The sequence below is a fragment of the Falco naumanni genome, chromosome 4 (genome assembly GCF_017639655.2).
Source record: "Falco naumanni isolate bFalNau1 chromosome 4, bFalNau1.pat, whole genome shotgun sequence".
In the NCBI taxonomy this organism is placed as follows: domain Eukaryota; kingdom Metazoa; phylum Chordata; class Aves; order Falconiformes; family Falconidae; genus Falco; species Falco naumanni.
In genome coordinates, this window is record NC_054057.1 from 81,713,106 (window position 1) to 81,739,745 (window position 26,640).

At 41.3% G+C, this 26,640-nt stretch overlaps 2 protein-coding genes across 18 annotated transcripts in view; both read left to right on the top strand.

The window, feature by feature from the left end:
• SUN1 (Sad1 and UNC84 domain containing 1) overlaps positions 1-11,568 on the top strand; it is a 33,374-nt gene extending 21,806 nt beyond the window's left edge. For 12 of the 14 annotated variants that reach the window (XM_040589648.1, XM_040589641.1, XM_040589650.1 and 9 more), the window contains 14 exons: positions 751-849; positions 1,500-1,593; positions 1,711-1,769; positions 2,946-3,091; positions 3,246-3,470; positions 3,973-4,059; positions 4,429-4,472; positions 5,511-5,646; positions 6,560-6,811; positions 7,334-7,418; positions 7,661-7,776; positions 8,242-8,409; positions 9,226-9,318; positions 9,740-11,568. In XM_040589648.1, coding sequence (XP_040445582.1) covers positions 751-849; positions 1,500-1,593; positions 1,711-1,769; positions 2,946-3,091; positions 3,246-3,470; positions 3,973-4,059; positions 4,429-4,472; positions 5,511-5,646; positions 6,560-6,811; positions 7,334-7,418; positions 7,661-7,776; positions 8,242-8,409; positions 9,226-9,318; positions 9,740-9,853 — 1,718 coding nt within the window. In that variant the 3' untranslated portion in view covers positions 9,854-11,568. The remainder of the gene's footprint in view (positions 1-750; positions 850-1,499; positions 1,594-1,710; positions 1,770-2,945; positions 3,092-3,245; positions 3,471-3,972; positions 4,060-4,428; positions 4,473-5,510; positions 5,647-6,559; positions 6,812-7,333; positions 7,419-7,660; positions 7,777-8,241; positions 8,410-9,225; positions 9,319-9,739) is intronic. The other 2 variants (XM_040589649.1, XM_040589655.1) reach the window with 1 other exon arrangement.
• Positions 11,569-11,958: 390 nt separating this feature from the next.
• On the top strand, positions 11,959-25,293 carry GET4 (guided entry of tail-anchored proteins factor 4). 4 transcript variants are annotated; one of them, XM_040589985.1, is made up of 9 exons: positions 11,959-12,186; positions 16,317-16,395; positions 16,816-16,897; positions 17,849-17,998; positions 20,281-20,374; positions 22,284-22,424; positions 22,505-22,580; positions 22,768-22,840; positions 23,962-25,293. In XM_040589985.1, the coding sequence occupies exons 1-9, from the start codon at positions 12,032-12,034 to the stop codon at positions 24,048-24,050; spliced, it is 939 nt and encodes a 312-aa protein (XP_040445919.1). In that variant the 5' UTR covers positions 11,959-12,031; the 3' UTR covers positions 24,051-25,293. The 4 variants fall into 4 exon arrangements, with proteins under 4 accessions (XP_040445919.1, XP_040445917.1, XP_040445921.1 ...); XM_040589983.1 differs by having other exon boundaries at positions 11,964-12,186; positions 20,236-20,374; XM_040589987.1 differs by lacking the exon at positions 11,959-12,186 and adding an exon at positions 12,942-14,812 and having other exon boundaries at positions 20,236-20,374.
• Positions 25,294-26,640: the final 1,347 nt, after the last annotated feature.

The following is a 26,640-nucleotide window of genomic DNA, read 5'->3' on the forward strand; positions in this document are numbered from 1 at the left end:
GATTATTTTCTAAATGTATGCTACCTAGTTTGTTCTGTAGAACAAACAGTTGTAGTCTTGGATATAGTAATTGTTGGCTTCAGTGGGCTTTAGGTTACAGCCCACTGTACTCTGTTGGTTTTGGTTTTTTTTAACACGTGCAAAACTGACATACTGAAGAGTCTTGGGAATATTCAGTTTAATGAAAATTTACTGCTTGTAGGTTTTAGTAGGAAATGCTTTCTATTATTAATCAATATTTCGTAGGCATCATTATTGAATTTTCACTAGGATTTTAAAGATTTTATTGTTCCTTCTTCTACACATGAACCTGGATAACAAAGTCCATGTATAATTTGGAACAAATAAGATGCTTTTAAAGTAATGATGTGCTTAGAACTCTTATGGTAGAACTTTTTTTGCTATTCTTTATTATGCTTAGCGTGGCATTGTTAGTTAAATGTGCTACAGAATGTAAACTGTTAATTTTGGAAAAGTGATATCCTAACTGCACAGATGCTGTTCATCCTGTGTATACATGAGAATTCTGTTTCTAAATTGTCATGGGTTTACTTGGCTTCATATTTATTAGTGGCTGGCTTTGCTTTTAAATGGTGAAGAACCAAGTTTGTAGATTACTGAAAGGTATGGTTTAAAATTATGCAGAACACATAATGGGCAGGGGATTGAGTCTGTTTTAATGCATACTGCAAAAGAATCTTAAGCTCATTTATGTATGTTACCACATAGAGTTAATTTGTTATGATCTAGGTTACTTTATGCTTCACGTGTTGCGATCAGTGGGAGCAACGGGATGGCTTGTTTCTCAGAAGGTGTTGTCTCTACTTTGGCTGGCCATTCTTTCTCCAGGTTACTATCCTAATCTGTGTGTGTGCATTGCCTGTTCTTGACAAACTAGGAATCTGCAGTATGTGGCTTGCACTAATTCAACTATGTTTATGCCATAGCTTTTGTATCTTGAAATGCATGTGCTACTTCACTTTATTGACCAAAATATGCTTAATGAGAGGGTATATTTCTGTTCACAGGCATAATGGGAGACTAACCAGACTATTTCATGAGGGAATGAGTGCGTGATTAGTACAAAATGTGGGGTGTCAAGAATAATGGGGTGTGTTTGGTAGTCACTTCCTATCCTAGTACTTCTCTTAGCAAAAACTGATGCTGCTAATCTGTGCATTTGTTGAAACATACTGAGGTCTTCAGTGCATGGTAACTTTAATTCAAGCACTAACACTGACTTTTCAGCAAGATAGCATTGTTATAACAGATGAGCGTTTTCCTTTTTTTGCATGGCTGTTGGTTTTGTGAGTAGCTGATGTTATAAAGCTGTCATACTTGTGATATCTAGATGTTAGTAAGCTGCATGTGTTGCCTGTACTCATGCATTTCTCTGCCGTGCAATGTATTCTTGTCCACAGTTGCATGTCCCTCTGCTTGGCTTTGTTGAATGTGTGCCACAGTAATTACATTTCACACTACCACTTTTTGTTTTCTAGGGAGGGCAGCTTCTGGCATGTTCAGTTTGCTTAGAACTAGGTGGTATCAACTTGTTACTCTGATGTCTTTGCTCAAGGTGGTTCTTCTAAAAAGGTGTGTATCCTTTGAAAAAATGTTGTGAGCCAATTATTTACTCAGTCATGTTTATAAAACAATAACATGTGATAGACATATTTTTTTTCTTTTAAACTTTCCTCTCCCTTTCTCTAGATGCCTTCCGAAGACCTACAAGTTGCTACTGTTTCTTATCCCACTCCTTTTTCTACTAGGTATGTGAATTGTTTAGTTATAATACAAATTGGTGTATCTTTACTAGAGTTGTTCCAAAGTAGCATTTGTAGTTGAACTTCTGGTTTATGAAGAAGATGCAGAAGCAAAAAAGAGCAAGTTTGGGAGCAGGGCAGTAACTGAACCTTTCAAAGTACTGACAAGTCAGTGATCTTTCACCTTGCTGTGAAAGAAATACTCTTGAATTAATTTCATAGGGCTCTTTAGACAGAGCGTGGGTGAGTAAGTAAATGCACTGAAGTAACTTTCTCTTACCTTCCTTCGTAAGAATAGCAATGATGTCATAAAGAGTAGGTTGTGTATTCATTGCTTTGATTATTGTCAATCTCCGTGTAGGTGTGGTTAAGTTCTTCTACCGATCTTAAGTCTTTCCTTTGCTCTAGCGCATACTTTAGTTGCTTAAAATACTGCTATTCAGACTAGTTAGTTGACAGTGTTCCAGGCCAGCTGTCTACTTTGAAACAAACAAACTCAGTTTAAAATATTTACCAAAAGTGCTGGGCCATTTCTGAAAAGCAGTTTCATGTCTTGGCATGTCCTGAATAACTTGTAGCTACTTTGGGGAGAAGATGAAGCTTCTCAGAAACTTACAGTGGACATTCAAAATCCTCTGTACTAGGGAGAATAAGAAAGGGAGGAGTTACCCTGTGTAGAAAATACTGCTACTTCTCACTAAGATACTGCAAAAATAAGTGGAATCTTTCTGAAATGCTAGATTGTTTCCACGGAAGCCTAAGTTTCCTCCAACTTTTATTAGATACTGTGCAATGTGGTAAGTAGGATATAAGGCAGGATATTTTCCATTGAGATAAAAAGCAGTATTTACATCTGCCTTCAGTGAGCAAGGCTTGTCTTAATCAATAAATGAGATCTAGGTTCCAGGGAAGCAGTGGTGTGAGAATTAGGCTATATCATGATATATAAGCACAAGTTGCTTGCCTTATGACTGTGTGAGTGGTACTGACGGATATTCCCTAAGTCTTGAGTTCTGGACTTAATTTTCAAGCTGAATCATGCTGATAGTCATTTAGACTGGAGTAGTGTCCATTGTGTGACATCTACCTTGCAAACTTAAGGTAGCTTGTGTCCTTAAGATGACTATTTGTAGATATAAGCAGTCGTAAGGGAGATTTTTGTGCTTTTTGTTTCTGATCCAGGTATAGGGTTCTGGGGGTTTGGTGGCTCCATTTCATTATTACCTTCATTGAGCTGGACAAGAACTGACAGAACAGGGAGAATAGATGACTACACTTGTCTTCCTGAACCACAGACTGATTCTTTTCACTCTGTGCAACCTCCAAAGGTAAGAGCAAGCCATCTAGGGAAGACCTTCCATATCTTTCAAGACCTCTTAACTCCCATGTCTTCAATATTTTGCAATAACTACTTGATACACAAGAGTAATGTAAATAAATGTCTCTATTTTTATATATTTAAAAAATATCTTCATACCTTAGGATACCATGACTGTCTTTGATGCTGGTCGTGTAAGTCAGCTGGAGAAGCAGGTAGCATTCATGTCTGACAGATGCCATCACAGTGATGAAGAATATAGCAAAGTTTTGCTTCTACTTCGTAATCTTCAAGATCAGGTTGCCCAGATGAGCGACAAAAGTGAAACACTGAAGCTAATAAAAAATGTGGTGGATCAGCATCTTAAAGACAAGGAACTGGAGGAAAAGGTATGACAGTTATTGATGTTTTTTGATACTGATATAATTCTGTTTTAATAATGCAGACTATTAGCAATTTGACTCTAGGATTCTTTTCCTGTTACAGAGTTAACTGATAGGTAGTAAGTTCCAGGGAGTAGTCAGTGGCATTTGTTTCTCCTTTGGTATTGCTGACAAGAATTAATTCCGGATAGGTGGTCTAAAGTAGAATCTTACATTTCTGAAACGCAGCTGGACTTAATGCTGTTTTCATACAGAGAAAGAAGACTATTGGAAGGACTGGTAACAAAGAAGGGCGTTTGTGGTAAACTTCCCTCTGTATAACCCCTACTACTGCTGAATCTGGTCTTCATATGTATTACAGATTCTATAATTTCTCACACTACCTGTAGGATAAATCACTTAAGCACTCACAGAGTTAAATTAAAATTAGGCTTTGTAGAAAATATCATTTCTGCTCTTTGTACTCCAAAAGAAAATACAGCACCTTTTTCTTCCCCTTTTTTTCAAGACTGACTTCCTGGCTTTACATAAAGAACACCAGTTGCGCATCCTGACACTGGAAGAGCTTCTTGGAAAACTCTCTACTGAATCCAAGGTATTGAAAGTTCTGTTTGTATTAATTGTAACCCATTGATAACCAACAAAAACTCCCTTAGTTTATTTTATCCCAAACCCCGGGTTGTTTTACTCTAGCTACTACAGTTCTTTAAGTCTCAAAATTAATTTGTGTTCTTGCCTCCGCTTCTTGGAGGGGGTTTCAGTCCAAAGCTTAAAAATTACTACTTGACCAATGAGGCAGGTTCTATTTGGAATAAAATCTTAACTCTACAGAGGCACAAACATAAGTGTGGGGACACAGTCCTGTATGAGTGTTGCTAGAATCTCTCATTTAACATTATTTATTCTTTTTTCAGTCACTTGTGTTTCTTTGTATATGTTAAAACTAACTTTTGTATTTTTTTAGGACATCCAGAAGGAGCTTGACGCAGCCAAAGCAAAACCAGTGAGGTATAAGCACTTTTCAAATATATTTTGCTTTTTCAGTCCTGATGCTAACTGATGGGGATATGCATGTTCTTCTTTGAAATATAACAATCCTTTCTGTCAGTTAACCAACCTTAAGAGTTTGTATCATCAGCAAGAGTATTTGTCTTATACTGGACTTTTAACTGTGGTGCTGAACATCAGCACAAGTCCCACTTTAAGTGTGTGAGCAAACCTACATTTTATTTTTTTTACTAGAGAAAGCTGTTCGTATAGTCACTCACTGGAGAACGAGTGACTTCTCATCCTCTTATAAGTGCATTAGAATTTTTCTTCAGGTTCTTAGTGAGGTATACAGTAACTACTTTTGATAGGCTTTATATTTAAATTCTTGAATTGTATCATTTCTAACCTTCAGCTCTTGCTTGTCAGCTGTACTACTTTCCACTCATGTACTGTGTAATACTAGGGCAAAAACTGCAGCACTTAAGTAGTTTCCCCATTGGGAAGAGGAAAAACACTTACTTGCTGAATTGTCATTTAAATTAGATCTAAATATAAAATGGCCTTAGAACGATGGCTGGCTGCTACCTTTTTCCATAGCGTGTGCTGAATGCTGATCTATGTTGGTCGTTTGTGACCTGCTACTTAAGCTCAACTCTACACCTGCCTCTAAAGTTGCTCTGGTTTAAGTAAGGTAGCCTGAAACTTGCTTTAACCAGTGGCAAACTCATGCAAATAAAGTTTGACTGGTTTGCCAGAACGCTTAAATTCCCCAAAATCTCTATATGTGTTTGAGTTATTAATGGTCAGCCTGGTCATATTCTGAAGTCATCACTGCTGGATCTGTCCACAACTGCAAAATACTTTTCTTCGAATATATCAATCCTAAGTACCCCTTCAGTAACATCCTCAAGGAACTGCAAGCTCACAATGTCTGTCACAGTGAATAACGGAACTAGAAAGCGCTTTGTATTAAACAAATACATTCTCACACCTTTGGAATTTGATGGAACAATTCAAACTACTCTTTGCTAATTACTTGCTCCTTGCTTTTATCAGAGATAATGATGAACATAATCAGCTTTTGTCCAGAATTAAAAAGCTGGAACTAGAGTTGACTCAGATGAAATCAGAGCTCTTAACTGGGGAAAGTGTGAAGACAAGTTGCGAGAAACTGGATGTCATTCCTGAAAAAGTAGGTTCTGTAACTGTCCCAATAAAACTTATCACTACTTGGTTTTGTTCACTAACTTTCTTGAAATGCAGTGCAGTAAGGCAGGCGGGGGCAGTACTCATAAAGAATGGTAGCATTTTATGTAGTGGTACTGTGAACTTTTCCATTGGTGCATAACATTTGAATAGACAAAAGTTTATGACTTGTTTTCTAGAATGGCAGGGTTTTTTTGCATTTAAGATACAGTGCGATAGTAGCTCTGTGTACAGTACTTTGCTGGTCTTACTGATGTATTTTGCTAACCTGTGGAAAAGAAACAATGTAAAAGCAAGTTAGGTTTGCTGTCTGAGCGTTGTATTAAAAAGTCACGCTTAAATTCTTTAAAAGCCATTTATAAAAGGTCTGGCTAGAATGTAGTCAACAAAATACAACAGTAAGTGTTAATACAAGATTATCAACTTGATTAAAATACAGTCTTCTGATAATTCTCAAATGTGATCTAGTTGTTGTGTATGGAATTAAAGCATACCACGAGTGAGTGATTAACCAACTTGCTTAACTAGTCCTAACAAGTACACTGCTCCCCTTAAGAGTTGCCACAGTGCCTTCTCTGAACTGTTGCAGTAAACTTTTTATTCTGAAGTGTCAGTCAGACTTTCTAATGTATACTGCATAGTTTGCTCGGGCTTAATTAGGTGTGTCTTGTTCACCAAACTGATGAAGCATCCAGGTTTCCTGTATGTTCTTCTGTACACCTGACTGGTCTACTTTTCCTGTGTAAGTCAATGTAGTTAAAACACATGTGAAAGCTAGGCTTCTGTATAGTGCTCCATGTATACATTGATTTCACATGTGCCTGTTACAGTATGTAGTGTTATTTAATGTTTTATAAAGATTTGTAATTTCTATTGTATTTGTTAATGGCTTCTACTAGGTAGACGCACGGGTCAAAGAATATGTCAAGCTAATGCTTTTTGGTGATCAACAAGACTTTCCGGAATCACTTCTCCAATGGCTTATGTCCAATTTTGTGAGCCAAAATGATCTGCAGACTTTGCTGCAGGATCTAGAGTTTCAAATCCTCAAGAATATTACTCTCCATATGTCTGTTACAAACCAAAAACTAACATCTGAAGTAGTAACAAATGTTGTGACTAATGCAGGGATTTCTGGAATTACAGAAGCGGTGAGTGAGTTTTAAGTTCTGTAAAGAGTCCTTTCATAGGCATTTTGTGGAGCATGCCTGTCAGTATAAATGGTAACGATTGTAAGAGATGTCAGGAATGTTAATTGAAATGGGAAGAAATAACAGAAAACTCTTTTCTCAATTGTATTCTTACGGCATTGGTTGTTGCGAATTTTTGTGTTTTTTCAAATTACGTGATCTTGAAAATTCAAGAATTCCCAAGAAACAAGTATACCAAATAAATGCAGCTCAGGGTCTTGGGAAGGTGAGGGAAAGAATGTGACTTCTGAAGAAAACACCAGTCTAGATGTGCAGTAGGAGTTTGTATTTTAAGACAGACAACCATGCATTAAAAGTGGCCTCTGTCTTGAGGCTTTCAAAGACTTGTGATGGGAGTGCAGCATCCCAGAATTGTGTGTTAAATCTTTTTGATGCATCTCATAGATGTGTATATATCAATAATTCTATCACTTGATATTAAAATCTGTCTTTTTATTCTTTCTTCTATGTGTACATCTGTAGCAAGTACAGATTATTGTAAACAATGCACTGAAACTGTACTCTCAAGACAAGATTGGTATGGTGGATTTTGCCTTGGAATCTGGAGGTAACTAGCAGAGGAAACACTGTTTTTACTACTCATGTTATTTGTGTAGTATTTACTAAAAAAATCTTAAAATGAAGACACATTAAAAATAACATTGTACTTGATAGAAGCATTGTACTCCCAGAAAATTACTAGACTCTAACAATACCTTTTAATGTTTTTTTTTCTTTGTACAAATCTGTGCCTTAAAAGTCTTCAGGAAGAAATGAGTAATTCTGCTAACCTGATACATCTTTATTTAGGTGGCAGCATTGTGAGTACTCGCTGTTCTGAAACCTATGAGACCAAAACAGCATTATTTAGCCTCTTTGGAATCCCTCTGTGGTACATGTCTCAGTCTCCTAGAGTGGTAATTCAGGTAATTAAAGGCTGAGTAAACAAATTCAGCAATGTTATTTTGTGTTGAGTGGTTTGGATTGTTTTTTGGATGCTGGATGTTTGTCTGTAATATACTGGGGGGCATGGGTACTTTGAACTATGTTCCCAAGAGTGGGATTCTTCTGGTAGTTGCTGGGCACTGCTGAAGTCTTACTCTGGCTAAATTAAGACCCTTATAGGAGGCTTGGGTGGTGCATTGGAGTGTTGCAGAGTGAGCACTGGGAGGGTTCCTGTTTAGAAGTAATCTCAAGGTGGATCCTCAGAACATTTCTGGTAGTTCAGGTGGATATGCTGTCTTTCTGAAGAGTTCTACCAAATGGATTATATTCTGCCACTTTCTACCTAAGACTGTCCATAATAATCCAGGATTCATTACAACTCCTTATTACAAAAAAAATAATTACAAAACACTTGTGGTTGTGGTGTGTCCCATCTTGCTCTCTAGCCGGACATACATCCAGGAAACTGCTGGGCTTTCAGAGGATCACCGGGATATCTTGTAGTTAAACTTTCAATGAAGATCTATCCAACTGCCTTTACAGTGGAACACATACCAAAAACACTTTCACCAACAGGAAATATTACCAGTGCTCCTAAGAATTTTTCAGTATATGTAAGTCTGTCTCTGAACTTAAGCTGATGTTTGTATGTGTAAAAGATGTGTTACTTATCTTGGAAAAGAATGACACGAGGGAGCAAAGCTAAAAAGATAGCCTTTTCAGTCATTGCTCTTAAAATTGCTTACACTTTAATGAGCTTTGAGATTAGGAATAAGAAGTGTTAAACTAATTGGGGGGGAGTTTTTTCTTTTCCCTTGCTTTATATAGTAGTAAACATTTTTGGAGGGAGATGGTGGCTTTTAATTTGGTATAGTTTTCTCAAACACTTTGTTCCATCCTCGCCCTGCCCCCATTTTGGCTGTTTGCTTTATCTATGGTGTGATTTAAATCTTTTCTTACATTGATTGTAGCTAGCATCACAGTTAGCCAAACAGAACACCACAGGCTATATATCAGCATAGCTGTGGCATCTGAGAACTTTCTATCCAGTTCTTTTAAATGCTTAAGCTGTCAGATGATCTGCAAGCATCTGAATCTTGACTTCTGTCTTGTTCATAACCTTGATATTTTCTCATTCTTGTTTGGTTGTGAGCAGTTTGTATTGTACACTATGCTATAATAGTGGCTTTGCCATTGAAATTAAAGGGTTTAACCATGAAAACGTATAAACATAGCACAACTATTTGCAGTGCAGGAAACTCAAGTACAGAGCCATGCCTGAACAAGCATCAAGTTACAGGGGGAACATTCTGATCCTGGTTTGACAGATCTGAGCGCTGTCTGTTGATACTCAGTTCAACAGACATGCTTCTGGTTTTGATTGGATTTCAGATTTGATGGAAGCGAAAACCTTTATCCTGTTGTTATAGGGTCTAGATGATGAATATCAAGAAGATGGCACGCTTCTAGGACAGTATGTCTATGATCAAGAAGGGGAACCACTGCAGATGTTTCCAGTGATGGTAAGTCTGGATGGTAAAAATGTCAGGAGAAATGTACTCCTGCATTCTATGGTAGGGCACAATGAGCAGTGAAGGAAAAAAAGCCTTGTTACCTGCTGGGCATTGTAGAAACTGAGGTAGAAAGTATCAACCTCATCTGCCTCGAAACCTGTGGTCTAAATAGATTAGAAGGGTGGAAAGGTTTGTGCTATCTGACACAAATGGTCATATGAAGAGCCTGTTTAATGCTGCTTCTGACTCCCTTCACAAATAACTAGTAGGGCAAAGAAGGTTCTCTTCAAAGTGGCAGAAAGCTCCCAAAGTGTGACTTAGTTTTTATTAATAAAAGTTGGTAGTTGCAGAATAAGAAAGCAACTTCAGTTGCACCTGTTTATACTGGAAGCCTAACTCTGGTTTGCATGTTTGCTTTTTCCTTCTCCAGGAGAAAAGTGAAAAGACATTCCAAATAGTGGAACTAAGAATTTTTTCTAACTGGGGACATGAAAAATATACATGCCTTTATCGGTTCAGAGTGCATGGGAAACCTGCCGAATAATCTCCTACACTACAGTGTTGGGTTTTTTTGTTGTACATTTTGTTCTCTGTTTGTATATACCGGAAAGCCTAGAACACTGGAATCTTTAAAGGATGAAGCTGCAAGATATATACTGCAGAACTATTGATCCTCTGATAAAGGCGGAAGACTGTCAGCAGAACTATATAGAAACTAAATTGTATTTGTTCTAATGCTCAGTTGTAATTGCCAGTTAGCTCTACATTTTTGTGTTCATGCTGAGAGAAGTAATGCATGCAAACTACTCTGGTTCGTAAAGCCCAGTTGGCAAATAAGTGCCACCTATTTTATTACAAATGAATGTATAGGGTTTTTTTTAAAAAATAAACCATACTTTCTGCAACTAGAATCTGGTGGGGGTTTTTTGGGTTTTTAGTTTTTGTTTTTTTTTTTTTTTTTTATCTGGGACTTAACTGCATACTTCTGCAAGGTTGGCACCATAAGCCAAAACCTTTGGTGCATTTTAAACACTGACTGGCTGAAGGTGTCCTTCAACTGACCGTTGGTTTTGACCTTTTTGGTAGATCCAAAAGGGCTTCTTTGATACATGTTGAATATAATAAATATTACTGTCAGGGAAAGCTAACACAACCAAAACTAGTTTAAACACCAGCGACTGAGAATGCTTAACTGTAATTTGTGGCTGTGAATTGCTCTAAAAGTCAGGGATAATAAGTTATTTTAGGGGTTTTTACCATAGCAACTTGGCCAGTTCGTTCTTCTGTGTTAATTCCAAATTGACCTTGATGCACAGACTAACTGGATCAGAGCTGATATGCCTGCTAAATTGCTTGGTAAACATTAGTATACAGCAGTTAATTTGTCAAAAGCAATCTCTTTGGGACAAGAATTCCTTAGGCTTGTTCACTGTTACACTCAGTAAATGTTGGACTGTGAGATTGCAATGTATACAGGAAAACAAGACTGAAGTGAATCTCACTGCTTCACATTTACAAGTGGGACTTGTGCTCGGTACTGCTGCATTAAATAAATGTATGGGCATTTTTTAAATCCTCCCCAGGAACCTTAGTGGGGTATAAGATTAGAGTGATGTCTTGCTCTCACAAGCAACATTTCTGTATAGAATGAGATGAAACCGCTTGTTGCGCCCCTTACTTAGAATTGCTACTTTGAAAATACTTCTTGGAAAAATTCCTAAAATGCACTTGTATGCAGAATTTTTCTTATTCTTCTAATGCATTTTATAGTTACACATGAACTGTTAACACATCAAACTGCTGACTGGTTTTCTGACTAGAGTTATGTATGTTGCACAACAGTCCTCGAATGTTTTTAAAAACAAAAGTCTCCATGTGAAAAACTTTTTTTTTTTTTTTTTTTCACTTGAGCTGAGACAGAACCTATGGCCTATGCAGAGGAGCCAGATTACACATGTACAGGCATTTTCATATTACAGGTTACGTATTTAAAATTAGAATTATCCTGTGTAAATTGAAGTTAGGTAGCTGGGGCTGGGAATATTTTGAATAACACTAACTTATTTTTTAAAAATAATAAAAAAAGCAAGATAGGACTTTGTGCAATGTATTTTTGTAAATGCTTTTCAAAATGTCTGTTACTCTTTGCTGCCTCCAAACTGACAAGATGCTATTGAGATGTTTAAATAAAAAGAATTTTAATTTTTGAAAGTGCATGTAATAATATTTGCAATAAGAAATAAAGCTTCTTTTTCTGTATTTTTGATCACCTCTTTACATGGCAGAGGAGGCTGGAGGCTGTAAGGCTGAGGGAAGCTGCGGTTCCCTCGGGGTGGGCCGGGGGCACCTGCCTCTGCCCCCTGCCCCGACCCCCCCAGCCAGGGGGGCGGCGGCGCTGCGGGTGGGTGTCCGGTGCTCGCTTCTCCCTTCGGCCCCTGGCGCCCCGGAGGCGAGCAGCGGCTGGTGGGCGCCCGGTGCCGCTCTGAGGGGGCAGCCCCGGGGCTCCGCGCCCCCGCACCGGCCCCCGCGCGGAGGGTGAGGGTGGATGTCAGCGCGGCCCCGCCCCCCCGGCCTTGCCCCGCCCCCGTGACGCCGCGCGCAGCCGCGCCGCGCTGAGCCTCGTGGGCCGCCGTCGGAGCGGGCGGAAGCCGGGCGGCGGGGCTGCGTGCGGCTGCGCTCGGCCTCCCCTCCCTCCCTGCCTCCCTCCCCCTGCTCCGCGCTGATGGCGGCGGCGATTATGGCGGCGGAGCAGGAAGCCGCGAAAGGCGGCGGCAGGAACCGCGGCGGCGTGCAGCGCGTGGAGGGCAAGCTGCGCGCCAGCGTCGAGAAGGGCGACTACTACGAGGCGCACCAGATGTACCGGACGCTCTTTTTCAGGTAGGGCCCGGCGCGGCCCGCCGCCATACCCCCCCCCCCGCCCGGCCTTCCAGAGCCTTCCCACGCACCCTACCCTACTGGCGCCCGCCGGGCCTACGGCCGCTTGTCATTGGCCGCTGTCTGTGCCCATCTCCGCCTTCTGCTTCCTCATTGGGCCGCGGGGGGGCGGGGTGGGGCGGGTACGTGCCGCACAGGGTAGGGTGAGCGGTGCCGGCCCGACGGGGCCTGGGCCCGGCCTAGGGGGCAGCGGGCGGCCCGCGGGTCGCTCCGGCCCGGCCGCCTGCCCCCCGGTCCGGGCCCGGCCGCTGCAGGGCTGGGGGGCGCGGCGCGGGGAGCCGCTGCTCGCCGCGGTTTGAAGGTGAACTCCTGCTGCGGCCCGAGCGGCCTGGCTGCGGGTATGCGGCGGTGCTGGGCCCGGCCCGGCCCGGCCCGGTGGGGACTGCCCGCCGCCCCCCGCGGCGCTCGGTACCGCCATGTTACCCAAAGGTCACGGACAGAGCTGTGTTTCCCGCCCGCCCCCCCCGTCCCCAGACGTCTCTTGGCGGCCCCGCGGCACGAGGAGGCCGAGTAAGGCCCCCCCCTACCGGGGGTTGTTCCCGGGGTGCCGTCCGGGCGGCCCCGCGGGCTCGGGCATGGGCTCGGGCCGTGTCCCCGGGCTCCCCAGCCGGCAGCTGTGCGCAGCCTGCGGGCACTGCGGCCTTGCCTGGCCGGCCGGCAGCGAGCAGGGGCAGGCTTTGCCGGTTCTGGGCCGGTTGTGGCACAGCCGGGACACAGGGCAGCTGTGTGGCCTGGCCGTCCCCTGCTGGAACCGCCTTGGGGAAGGGGCAGCTCTCGGGTGGCAGGGTTCGCCTGCACGGGGGAATTTTTTTTAGAATAAATTCAGGTTGCTGTAGTATTTGTGTATGTGACAGTGATTAAGTAATATTCAGAAATATTACTACTGCCTGTTATAAGAAACTTATTGTTGTTGCCAAACTTCTTTATATTTTTTTAATTATTTTTCACGTCTGATGTGACTTGTGGCGGTCACCCTTTCTCTCATCAAAATTTCAGATGTAGACCCTTGCTTTCAGGGACACAGAGTAAGGTGTTTCTTTTAGGAGCTGCTTTGGTCGGTCCCGGCTTTGTTTACTTGGGGTTCTGCTGGTGGTGAACAGGTGAGAAAAGTGCCTTCTTAGCCTTGGTGGCACACCTGTGTGTCACCTGTCCCCAGACCTCATCTAAAAGTGTGAACAGGCCAGTGGGTATCTATAGAAGATAGCAGCCAGGCATGTGGCAAGAGGGTCTTTGCTGTACAGAGGGCCGTGGGTAGTGCCCATAGAGGGTGTGTGGGCAGCTTCTGCTGCCACTGTACACTGGATGCCCTACCCCATATACCAAGCACCATTAAATTAAAGCAGTTGTGTTTGCTGTAGCCGCCTGATAGGATGGGTGAGGGCACTGTCTAGGCCTGAACACTTAAATTGTATTTGAGAATAAATCTAAATTTAAGACAGAGCGTGGCCTATTTTGTAGTAAGGATTATGTGATGTGGTGGGTGATGACTTGGCGCAGCCGGTCATTTCTCATCCAGTCTTCTGAATGTATTAGTTCACATACTTTACTTAAGCCTCCCTGAATTAATTCGGAATCAAAGATTCTGCCTTCTCCGTTATAAATGCAAGTGAAAGGAGGTGCTCAATTAAATGAGAAGGTGACATTAGCAAGGTGCAGTGTGACTGTGAAATTTGTTTGGAAAGGCACAGAGGCCAAAAAAGGAGTCCTGTGTAGTCTTATCTGCCCTCTGTAAAATGTATGTTAAATGTCAACAGTTTTCCAGTAGCATGTTAACAGAGATTGAGATGATCTCATCTGAGGAATTATAATTGGTATAGCCAGTGCTTACTAGTTTTAAACAACAACAGCCTGTAAAACATTAGTCTGTTCGGTTGTAAGGTACATGTTAAACTTGAAATCCTGAATCAAGAGTTTCTAAAGTCATAAACTGAGATGTAGTTGAGGGTGGAGGAGGGGAAGAAGCGGAGGAGGAAAGATTACTGTAAGCCTGCCTCCTTCAGACTTCTTATCTCCCTCCCTGGAGTACACTGAGCAGGTGGAAAACTGCTGTTCCTGCCTGACCCTGAGCAGCGAGTCCTGTGTTTCTCCGGACAGGAGTACCGGGGCCGGTATTGTTACTGTACAAGGCTGGCCAGGTTGAGCTGTTCTCTGTTTGTGACTTGGTGATTGAATCAAACTTTGAAGCTTAGCATCCTTGTTACATTGGCATCTGTTTTCCTGATGCTTGTAGGCACAAAGAACAATGTGTTCCAGGATTCCTCTTGTTCTAAGTGCCATTTAGATTAATGTCATGATTTTTTTTTTTTTAATAAAAGTCCTTTAAAAAAAACCAAGCACCCACCAGCTCTTACTATTGTAAAGCTGTTTTCAGTATCTTTTAGTGTCTGCTGTAATGGTTCCCAGATTAGGAGCTCCCAAACAGCATTGGGAATCTACTGGGAGTAGAATTTATGGAAGTGGATCCACACTGAATGTTCAGCACCTAGAAGCAAACCCCTGGATGTGAGGCCAACTATGAAAATGTTGGAGCTGCTGATCCCTTTGACTAACACGTGGAGTATTTACTATGGTGACTGCAAATCTGAATTGTTGAGGATACTTATTCCTAAAAGCCACTATTGTGCCATCTGTATTAACAGTTTGCTAACTCTTTTGGGTAAAAGACCTTGGGGGTTTTTGGAAGACGCTAAGTGGGACGGGAGGGCTGTCTCCTTCCTTGTTTGTTGTCTGATCTGATTTTACCAGTAGGACTTGTCCCTGGAGCTGTCACGTGTGACAGGAATCTCATGTGCAGCACAAGAGCTTTTGGGATCCACTGCTTGTTTTCTCTCTGGTTAGCGTGACCTCCTCCATACCCACACTGTCCCACTGCTCCTCTGACTGCTGCCCCCTCAGAACCACTGACCCTCTCTGTTACCGTACGGGGACGCTCGTGCAAGGGGTGGGAGGGCTTGCTGCAGCAGGAGCAGGGAGGCTGCTCTGAGCACCACAAACAGAACGGAGTGAACACACAAGCTCAGCACAACCAAGTGTCATGAGGACAAGACGGATATTGCAGATACGAAAGCAGCATGGTAAAACTGATGTATTTTTTGATGTGAGCAAATTTGCTGCTGTTTTTAACTGCTCAGAAAGCAAACTTCTTGAGAAGCAGTTAAGATAAATGAAAATTGGAAACTGTAAAAGCAGTGTGGCAGCAGATGCAGGAAATGCTGCATTTATCATCTAGAGGTGTGAGTATCCAAGACCTTTAGTTAGCTGTAGTGATGATGTGCAGGAGGCTGCAATCACAGCACCATGGTAAGAGGCTCCTGCTCTTGAGGTAACCATTGGGAACAAATTCTTTTATTACCCGTTTCTTAGTTAACTCTTAAGCGAGGAAGGTCGAAGGAGGTGTTGTTTTGAAGCGTCGTATCTGAGAGCTAAGACTTGTTTCTTTTATGAATTGGTGACTGTAAAGTGTTGCATGGTAAATCTTGCTGGCTCTTCTTGTCTTATTGGAGCCCATCAGAGACAAGCTACTTTGGCTGAGCAGAGGACTAGTGTGTGCCTGATGTCCTGACATCCCCTGGCAGAGACCAGCAGTGGTCAGAGAGACTTAAGCCAGTCGAAAGGAGACATGGGTGGGGGAGGGCTGGAGTCACTTGGGCAGCACTGCGTGTGCCAACTGTCCAGGGTGTATTCCGGAAAGCGTTTCACTGTGATGGCTTTGGTTTTGGAAAAGGCTCTGATGTGACGGTCTGAGCAGTGCAGTTCCACAGTGCATTGGCATCTTTTGCTGAGTTGAAATCCTGGGATCATTTCCTTTTCTTTGTTTCAGCCCAAATCAGGTCTGAAGCTCTGTTTCTGTTTTTGAGCTCTTTGCTTGTATTCCATCAAGTCTGGAGCAGAAGACAAATTGCAGCTTGCAGTTAAAGTTATATCATTATTGCAACTAACCTGATTTATAAGTAAATCCTTTATTGCCTTTATTTTAAATTTTAGTGGTCTTCAGTCCTTTAAATGTGAGTAATTTTAAGGATACACAACTTACTTAGTGGTAATTTTTATCAAGGCTTTGGTATTATTTTCAGGTATATGTCACAAGGAAAACATGCAGAAGCAAGAGAACTAATGTATTCAGGGGCTTTGCTGTTCTTCAGTCATAACCAGGTAAGTCACTGGGTTTGTGTGTGTGGCTTTGGGGGTGGGGGTGTATTATTCCAAGATATTGAGGGATGAATTCTCAGTGGTAATTGATTGGGGTAATTGCTTTGTAATCTTCTGTTTTATCTCTTTGTTGAGCCTTTCTCCACAAAGAAGGATTATGTCAAACTGGAACATTAGGCAGAAGTGTTTGTGAGCATCCAAATGATAATTGTAACCACATTTGTTTTGCTTTCCTGGAGGCTTCTCTTTTGATGCCATCAGATTAGTATTTTTTTTTATATAAGGGAAGGTTCAGACTTGATGCTGTGCCTCAGTTGTAGATGTTGATAAAAGTATCAAATCTGCCTCCAACAAAATTCTTACTGACGTTTTCTTTTATGTACTGGTATGTTAATCACTACCGACTATGTGTCTGTCTTGTAGCAAAACAGTGCTGCTGATCTGTCCATGCTGGTTTTGGAGTCTTTGGAGAAATCAGATGCAAAAGTAGCAGATGACCTTTTAGGTGAGGTGACCTTTGTGCTCAGTGTGATGGTGTTTAGATGTGCTTTCACTTCACAGTGATTGTTGTGAACAGTCTTGAAACCTGAAAGCCTTTTTGTATGCCCTCCCACATGGCTGAGGGTCACCTTCATCACAGAAGTGGACTGGGAGAAAACATTCCAGGAGTGTAATGGATTCCTGATAATGTAGTGGGCATGCTTAAAACAAACATTGCTATCTTGTGGCACCATCCTCTCCATGATGCAGTGGTAACGTATTGTCTGCACAGTCATTGGTGTCCCCAGGGCTTTGGTGGGTGGTGGTTTCTTACTCTAGCAGTGTGGTAGCGAGCACGTTATTTGCGATTCAGCTGTTTACAAGGAAATTTTTCTTCTTTGATGGTGAGATTTAGTAAGCAAGCAATTCGGGGAGACCTTCCTAAGAGGTGCCTTGCCAAACTACTGCTCCTATTAACAGCCCGTGTATGGAGACAGACTGACAAAGGCTGTTTGTGTACTTAGATTAGCTCTGACACTTTCATCCCATCTAATGACTTCTGGTGGAGCGTTTCCAAACTATACCTCTCTGTCCCTTGCAGCTTCCCTATGAATGGCAAGCCGTCCCCTAACCTGCAGTTTTTCCTCCTCCTCAGAACTGCATGGTCCTCTGGGATGTCCTGTCCTAAACAGTGAAACAGGGAAACTGTCGCCAGCTGACTGCAGGGCACAGCTTTTGGCTGTTAAGAGTCATGAATATTGCTGACTGATAGATACATGCAAGATTGACTTGATGTGTGGGAAGTGGCTCAAGTTCAAAGTCGCTCTTTTTTTAAGGTGTCTTATGGAGGCTGTTAAGGGAGCTTAAAGAAACGATAGCACTGCAACTTGAATGTTACATCTTGAAGATGAACTAGAAGCAGCAGATCATTCTGTTTCTATTAATGCTAAATATTTGTGATTCTTATTGCTTCTAGAAAACTTGGCTAAGTTGTTTAGTTTAATGGATCCAAATTCTCCTGAAAGAGTGGCTTTCGTATCCAGAGCACTAAAATGGTCTAGCGGGGGATCGGGAAAGCTTGGACATCCAAAACTACACCAGTTACTAGCAATTACCCTGTGGAAAGGTAAGAAAAATCAACTGTTTTTCAGTGCTTTGTTTTAAAATGTTGAAAGTAGGATATTGTAAGATATCTACTTTGGAAATAATCTAAGGAAGCTGAGATGGAAATGACTGATTGAGTTCTGCAATAACTTCAGCTTGATGTTACTAACAAAAAAAACCTGGGGCTGTAACTATGTTAGGGCAATTCCCAAAACACAAGTGCTGTAAAGCTCTCTGTAAAAGGAAGGTTGATCCTTTAGACACTGAGGTAGTTTGATTGAGTCATTAGGAGTGTCGTGGTTTAACTCCAGCCTGCAGCTAAGCACCACACAGCTTCTCGCTCACTCCCCCCGGCATCGGGATGGGGGAGAGAATCAGAAGAGTAAAAGTGAGAAAACTCGTGGGTTGAGATAAAGACAGTTTAATAGGTAAAGCAAAAGCCACACACACAAGCAAAGCAAAATGAGGAATTCATTCAGCACCTCCATTCCCCACACCACCACGGCAGGCGGGTGCTCAGCCGTCTCCAGGAAAGCTGGGCTCCATTACACATAACAGTTACTTGGGAAGACAAGCGCCACCACTCCAGGTGTGTGTGCCCCTTCCTTCTTCTTCCCCCAGCTTTATATACTCATGATGTTGTGTGGTATGGAATATCCCTCTGGTCAGCTATCCCAGCTGTGTCCCCTCCCAACTTCTTGAGCCCCTCCAGCCCTCTTCCTGGCAGGGCCTGAGAAACTGAAAAGTCCTTGACTTAGTATAAACATTACTTAGCTACAACTAAAACATCAGTGTGTTATCAACATTATCCTCACACCAAATCCAAAACACAGCACTGCTGCAGCTGCTAAAAAGAGAATTAACTCTATCCCAGCTGAAACCAGGATAAGGAGGAAAATTGTTGGGGAGCAGAGCTGTTCTGTTGTGGGGGTTTTGTTTTTAAATCCTGGATAAACATGACAAAGATTGAAATACATCACCTAGCATCTGAAAAAGTCTTTGGATCTGTAATTAGGTACTTTTTAAGACATGGTCAATATCTAGGCTTATTCCAGAATGAATGCTGTTGCCTTCGTTTTATGTGGGATTTTATCACTTGTGATGGTATGTAAGATAAACCAAAAATGCACTAAATAATTGTTATAATTGTGAATGATAGCCAGTTTTTAAAGTCTTATATCCCAAACATAAACATGAGTGGGAACAGTTGAATAAGTGCCATCTCTTCTGTGGTTTCTTGTGAATTAATGACTGTGCAAGATGATTGTTTTTTAAAAATTTTTCAGTAGCTGGGAAGTGTTGATAGTGGTCTCATACAACAATCCTGACCCAATGGTCAACATTCCAGCTCACTGCCTTTCTGCAGGCCATAGGCAAACCCATAACTGTTCTCATGGGACTTATATGTTAGCTTGGTGACTGCTGCCAGCCAGAAAGGGAGGATTTTCCTCAGAGCATTTAAGTTAGAAGCTGAGGTACAATTACGATAAGAAACGGTTGCATTCTGAAAGTAAAAATCCCCATTTTGTAGTTGTCTGCTCACTGTTCTCTTGAAGAGCAAAATGCGTACATTTTCTGTCTGTAGTTTTTGATCATTTAATCAGAAAAGGTTCAGATTTTTAAAACAAAGCTTTTAAATTCAAAAAATTAGATGCTAACCAGTTTTGATTTGTCATTGCAGTGATTTTTGCATGAAGCTTTGCTTCAGGTTAAGTTCTAACCAATCTTGCCATTTTTTGCAACTTTTTTTCCTGTATAATTGCTCTTCTATTCAGCATATGGAAGCAATTTTAATTTTGATAGCGAGAGTGGGCTAAGCTAAAAATAGGAAATGCCTTCTTTCTGTGCACTTAGAAAGAAGGACGCTGAAGGTGCCGTTTGACTTCTTGGTGCACATGGTCTAATATAGAATTCCTTGATTTTCCTGAGCACTGATGACAGCACATGAAATGTCAACGTGCAGTTAGATAAAATGATGTGAGCACAGCTCAAGCTATTTGTCCCAGTGGTAGCTGTGTTTTGTGGTGGCGTTGAATAGACTGTATTGTATAGCAGTTGTTCAAATGTATTTAGGATGATAGATTTATTATCTCCCTTTGTATATTGTCTGTAACTTATAAAGGAAAAAGTCAACTCTTTGCTAATTGTCTTGTTCATATACCATGTGTGTAGCTCTTGTCCTTTTACCAACTGATTTGGTTTTGCATTCAGGTACGATGAACTGATTTCTTAAAAGCTGTTTTCTTTTTCCTTTTATAGAGCAAAACTATAGTGAATCTCGGTATCACTTCTTGCACTCCACAGATGGCGAAGGTTGTGCAAATATGCTAGTAGAATACTCCTCGTCCAGGGGATATCGCAGTGAGGTGGACATGTTTGTAGCACAGGCAGTACTACAGTAGGTGTTAAACTTCTCTGTAACTATTTTGCTAAGATGATACTGTGTTGGAGGCCAGTCTAATTTAATGATAACTGTAGGTTAAGCATGCATCCTTTTCAAAAGAAACTCTGAAACTGGCCAGAGCTGCTGAAACTCAAAAAAACATCTCAAAACTGGTGTGCTGAATTGGTCAGCCTGAGGAGAGGAGAAAAAAAACCCAACCAAACAACATATTGGGGTTGAAACCTGAAATCATGTAAATTGCCTGAAGAATTAATGTAATCTGTTTTGCGTGCTGAAAGCACAATTCTTAGCTTTGTTAACACTGCTTTGTGTCTAGTTAGGGCTTACCGTGTTCTTGCCAAGACTGGACCTAAGCAGGCTCTATACTCCCCTTCAAGCGCAGTACTTGCTCTCAGTCTTGTCCTAAGAGACAATTTGTCTTGGGTCACCCTGGTCTGTGAGCAGCAGTGCAGTGGTTCTTGGTTTGACAGAGCTGCTGGTGGCTTTCCTTTACTGTAGGCATTTATTTTGTAGGAGGTGGGAATGCAAGCTATTATGTGCCTCTGCAGAGCTCATGTACAATTAAGGTTGACAAAGCCAATTTTACTTTGCTTAATCAGCTGATGGCTTTCTTCAGTCAGGGAAAGCAGCTCATGGAGGAGTCTGAGGAGGAGGTGGAGACAGGACTGTGCAGCAGAGAGTCAGGGAGAGAGTAGGTGTTGGGGGAGAGGGAGGAGGTGAGAGCGAGTCTGTCTCTCTTTTGGCAGCAGGGAGCTGTCATGTCAGATTTGTCCTGCTTTCCATAGCTGGTTGGTACAGATTGCAGTGATTTTTGAGCGGTAGAAAATCCTTTGTGGAAATCCAGTATGTTATGCAGGACTCTTCAATTTTATGGGGCTTTGTTCTGGAGGGGGGAAATTCTGGGTGGAAGTTAATGAGTAAGAGGTTACTTTTCAGTATTTATACAGCACTGCTACGGCATCCTTTACCGGCTTGTATCTCAAATACTGTGCTAAATCCTCTTAGGTGGCAGTTTATACTCTAATGAAAATAATTGCAGTTCCTTGCTCAGCAGTAAGGCAAAAGCGCCCAGTGCCCTTGCACATGTGGGAGTACAGAGTTGGAGGCCAGCCTGCAACCAAAAATGAAACTGCTCGTGGCAGCCTTCCCAGGGCTTGCTGACAGCATTTGTCCCAGTTAAAGTCTCTCGTTAGGCCTATGTGACTTGCAGAGATTGCCAGCTGAATTAACTGGACCTGCAGAAAGATTTGATTGGTTTGGGAAATCGATCTGCCAACTGGTGACAGGTGGCTTGGGAGCTCAAAGTGTAGCTTTATTATGAGACTTGTAGATGTTTAAGTGTGTCAAACTTATTAGTGGTCCTGGTGCCATGTTGTTTGAGGTAGTGCTAATAGAATGACAGTCATTGAACACTGGCAGATACATACTGAAAAGAGATGTGTTTGGGAGTGGATGGCGCCATGAGAGAGAGGTCTTTAATTCATTTCTTTACCTCAGCATAGTAAACTCTGGACCAGTCAATGCAATATCATGTTTAATTTGAATTACGTGGTGGCCAGTCTTCCCACATTTTGATTTAATTGATGCCTTTTTTTAGTAACTGTCCTGTATACAATCTGCTTAGGTCTCATTCTGTTAATATTTAATGTCAGTTCTCCCTCCCAGCCTGTTAATTCCACAATGTATTCTAGTAGTGATTTTCCCCCTTGGTTGATAGCCAAACCGTTGCCAAAGATGTGCATCTCTACCAGTTCAGTTTTGCCATCATTTTAAGCCTGAGATGGTTTCTGTGCACAAATGAAGTAGAGATGGTTGAGCTTTTGGCTTCCTGTCTTCCTTCTGCATGTAAAACTACTTGTCTGCCTTTTATTTTTAACTAGCCCTATTCTGTTTCCTTTTGCAGATTTCTCTGCTTGAAAAATAAGACCAGCGCATCAGTTGTTTTTACAACATACACACAGAAACATCCTTCAATAGAAAAGGGTCCACCCTTTGTTCAACCACTGCTAAACTTCATCTGGTTTCTGTTGCTGGCAGTTGATGGGTACAGTCTGATTTTTCTCATGTTCTTGGTTTCCTTTCGAGTTGTTACTGAGATTACATTTTTGATTGTTTCCTTTCTAGAGGAAAACTAACAGTATTTACAGTATTGTGTGAACAGTATCAGCCTTCACTGAAAAGAGATCCCATGTATAATGAGGTGAGTTACTTGTACTTGTAAACAGGATTTGACCTACAGAATTAGTTAAACAATAGCTGAATGTCTCCTGTTTTGTGACTTGTAGATAGGAGTCAGTGATCTACCTTGTGTGGTGTGACTGCTGCCCCTAATATTTCCAGCTGTAAATGAAGTAGCTGATGTTGTTGTTCATCTTGTGTCGTTTCAGTACCTAGATAGAATAGGACAGCTTTTCTTTGGTGTTCCGCCCAAGCAGACATCGTCCTACGGAGGATTACTAGGTGAGGTTTGTGCTGACACTTGTTTCTGGGTACCACCAGTCTTTTTGGAGCAGTGGCTTATATAAAGTGGCTGTGCTGGAAAAAGATCATTTGTTCTAAGGAATGTATCTGGTTTTTTGTAGCCTGTAGAAACAGTCCCTACTGTAGAATACAAGGTTAGTTGGTCACATGTGAGATTTAATTGGGTGAAGATGGTAGACTTTTCATCTTTGTGAAGGGGAGAAGCTGCAGATTACTCTTACGGTTGATTTTTCACATTATGATAAAACTTCCAAATGTAAAGAAAAATTTTACTTGTGTTAAAGCTTAATTTCCTCAGACTTCAGTGGCTGATTCTCCTTGAGTAGGTCTGGGACTTTGGTAGAGATCTAACCAGTGCTGATAGAAAATGAATATTCCCAAAGTAGAAGTTCTGAAATTAATATTGCCCTTCTACCAGTAATGAAAGGCAGTGGATAAATTCAGCCCTCATTTCCTGACTTTTGAGCAAAATGTGAGCAAATTGATCTGGATTACTTTTGTAACATTGAATGTTTTTCCTTGAGAACTAAACTTCTCTGTTTATAAACTGACTTGAGGCTTTACCTGCAAATGTCAATGCACTGATACCCAAAGCTGGATGAAAAACGTGATTATAGATCCCAGATGTAAATAACAGCTTTTCAGCAATTCGGGCATCTTTAAATTGCATAAAACAGAGAAAACACATAAATGGTTTTGAGTCTCAAACAAGTGCTTTATAGTGTGATGCAGACCATTGCTGTTTTTTGGGAGTTTCACTGCTGGAGGTGTGTCTTTCCTCATTTCATTGTTGGGGTTTTTTTTTCCCCCCTCTTATGGTGCAACTATAATACATAAGCATGCAACTTTGGTGTTTTTTTCTAGTGTATTCTTAGAAAAGGAACAGTGTCAAAATACAGCTTCCCAAATAATTAAATCCTTAATGGAAGCTGGTATGTAATAGTAATGCCTTGTTGAGACTCTTTTACTTCAAAATCCCCTTCTTTTTTTCTTTTTAGTACTGAAGTCTACACCCTAGCAGGATGGAAGGAGAATAGTTACAAGCTTTTGTGATGAGAATGTAAAACGAACAATTTTGACTGTCCTGTATTTTATTCTAGGAAATCTTTTAAACAGTCTGATGGGAACTGGAGAAGATGATGACACAGAAGATGGTCAGGAAGACAGCAGTCCTATCGAGCTTGACTGAATGTTATTGTCATTGGGTGCCGTGTAAATCTGATGATTCGATGACTCCAAAGACAGTTTTGGAATTTGAATCCTGCAGTTGTTTCTTCGCGCCTAAAAGGGCTCCTCTGGTCTTTTAGAAATGGTTGCTGAAATGTTTATAATGTTTGGTCTATATTATTTATGTAAAAAAAAGAAAGAAACCAACAAAAAGTAGCCAAACGAACGAATTGGAGCAATTGTTAGCAGGTTTCCGATACAGCGGCTGGTGACCGATTAAAATATAGTCTTCTACGGTTTCTGATGCAGTATTCCCTTTTGCACAGTAATTCAGTAAAGCGTAAATATGGGTCCTGTACTTCACGGCCTACCCAATACCATCTTTGTTATGAGAAAGCCTCCTTGACCTCTGCCATCTCCAAGGAAGATCTCAAAAGGCAGGGCGATCGAGTAATTTATTTGCGAGGCTGGTGCCAAAAGTACTGTGAGACGAGCCAAGCAGCATAATTTGAGATGCACATCCAAGAGACATTGATACCAAGAACTTGCTTCCACTGCTGTGAGTAACGTGCACGCCATTCCTACTGCCTTTCACTCTCCTTAAGGGCTGGCTCTGGCCGAGCCCACGCGTGTGTATAGCCAATACTTCCTGAAAAGCACAAGATTGAATTGCTCTCGAGTAAAAGCTGATCAGTGGAACATAGGTAATTGGCTTCCATGTGGATCTCTCTTGCCTAGGTACAAACATTTGGCATCTAAAATACCTCCTCTGGCTCTACTGCTTTGGAACAGATTATTTTTCAGCGTAAGTTCACAACCATACGTAGAGGCAACGGTGTTACAGTAAGTGAAATGATTTGCCGCAAGCGATGTATGTGTTTGAACTGCAGAGAAAAGGGATACTGCAGAACTTTTGGTTCTTTACGATATATTTATTTTTCTTGGGTGATTGAATCATTTAACACTTTCTGTAAAAAAAGAATAAATCAATGAATAATGGAGTAACTTCAACCCCAGTGGTAGGCATAGCCATTCTACATCTCCTCCTCTAATGCAGCACAGCAGATGTCGGTGGTACAGTGAACGGATGAAATGGTGGGGAAACACTTTATTTTTTCACGATGAAAATAAAAAGGCTTAGATTAATAAACAGCAATCATGCATGGGGGAGGGATTAATACAAATTTATTGACTGTATGAAAAAGGCATTGAAAGGAAGACTTTGTGTTAATTGTGAAGTCTCAAATAAACACTTTATACCAGGATGTGCAATACTGCTGCTTTCTAGTTTTACCAACAGTGATCTTACTTACCTTGCTGGTTTTTTGCACCTCTGCGTTTGACTGTGGGTCATCGAGACCTCTGTGCAGCAATGGCATAGCTTTAGTCTGGCATTGTAATGTCCGGAGCAGATGTGGATTGCTTTGATTTGCAGCAAGTTCAGGGACGGACGCCCTACCCAGGATGATTGTGCAGACATTTAATAAATGATCTGGGATGCTGGCAGCAGTTCAGAGCCACGTCATTTCATTGCCTTTGTCTGTCTGTGAACATGCCTGTCTTGGGGCAGCTTAAGGTGTCCAGCAGCGGCGGCCCCCCCCCTCCGTGTCCTGCATCTGCGGCCGGTAGGGCAGCACCAGGCCCCCCCCGCACAGGGCAGCAGGGGGTCTGTATGCAATATACATACTCTGGAACTGCAATGGTACGTACAGATCGTGTGTGTGCATAAAGACTAAAATATATATATACACACACACACATAAACAGCCTTTGCATATATAATAATTTATAATTTAAGAATTGTATGGTCTATAATTTATAATATTAATTATATTGAATTATACACGCACACAAACAATCTTTATAGCTAGCGATAAATACAGACAACTAACCCAGCCTGTCCTCTCCCTGCTTCTATCATGCCTGGGTTTTTAAATAAGTGACTGACTGTGTGTAAAATGTATATTTATAAGTACTTTTTAATATAAATTAAATATCTATAGTTATGCATATACATATGCATGTTGATATATGTATGTTCATATGCAATAGTTCTCAAATTTATAATTATTTATACATTATGTACTTTATACCTATATAAAAACATGCATGTGTATATTTATAATATGGAATATTTTATGAATTTGCCATTACAAAAATGTCTCTACATATACAGGCATGTGTTTATGAAATGCATTTAGCTTACACATTTTACAAATACATACGTCTAATGATGGCTATGTGTATACATGTGTGTGTATGAACTATGGACTATATTCTGCTCCTATGCACACGTAAGTGTATTATATATTCTGCTGTATCTACTATGCACATTTTATAGCTGTGTTTGAATATTCAACAGCGCTTTCATAGAATTTATCTCTATATTCCTAAGAACCATCTATCTTTTGTATATGTGTATGCATACATAAATAGAAAGTATGAGTATTACATATTGAATACATACAATATACACTATATAATACACATATGCAAATAAGTGTAATATATAGTATGTTACCCACACACGTGTGTGCGCAGCTACTTCCCCTCCATTCCCTGCTCCGGGCAGGCGGTTCTGTGGGTGTCCCACACCCCGGGGCTCTGCCAGC

Bases quoted from the DNA above. Each gene is read 5' to 3' on its own strand.
- GET4 (XM_040589983.1), top strand. From the start codon at position 12,032: ATGGCGGCGGCGATTATGGCGGCGGAGCAGGAAGCCGCGAAAGGCGGC. The intron at 16,898-17,848 runs GTGAGGTGACCT...TATTGCTTCTAG, and splicing joins AGTAGCAGATGACCTTTTAG to AAAACTTGGCTAAGTTGTTT. The intron at 22,425-22,504 runs GTACAGTCTGAT...TTTCCTTTCTAG, and splicing joins CTGTTGCTGGCAGTTGATGG to AGGAAAACTAACAGTATTTA.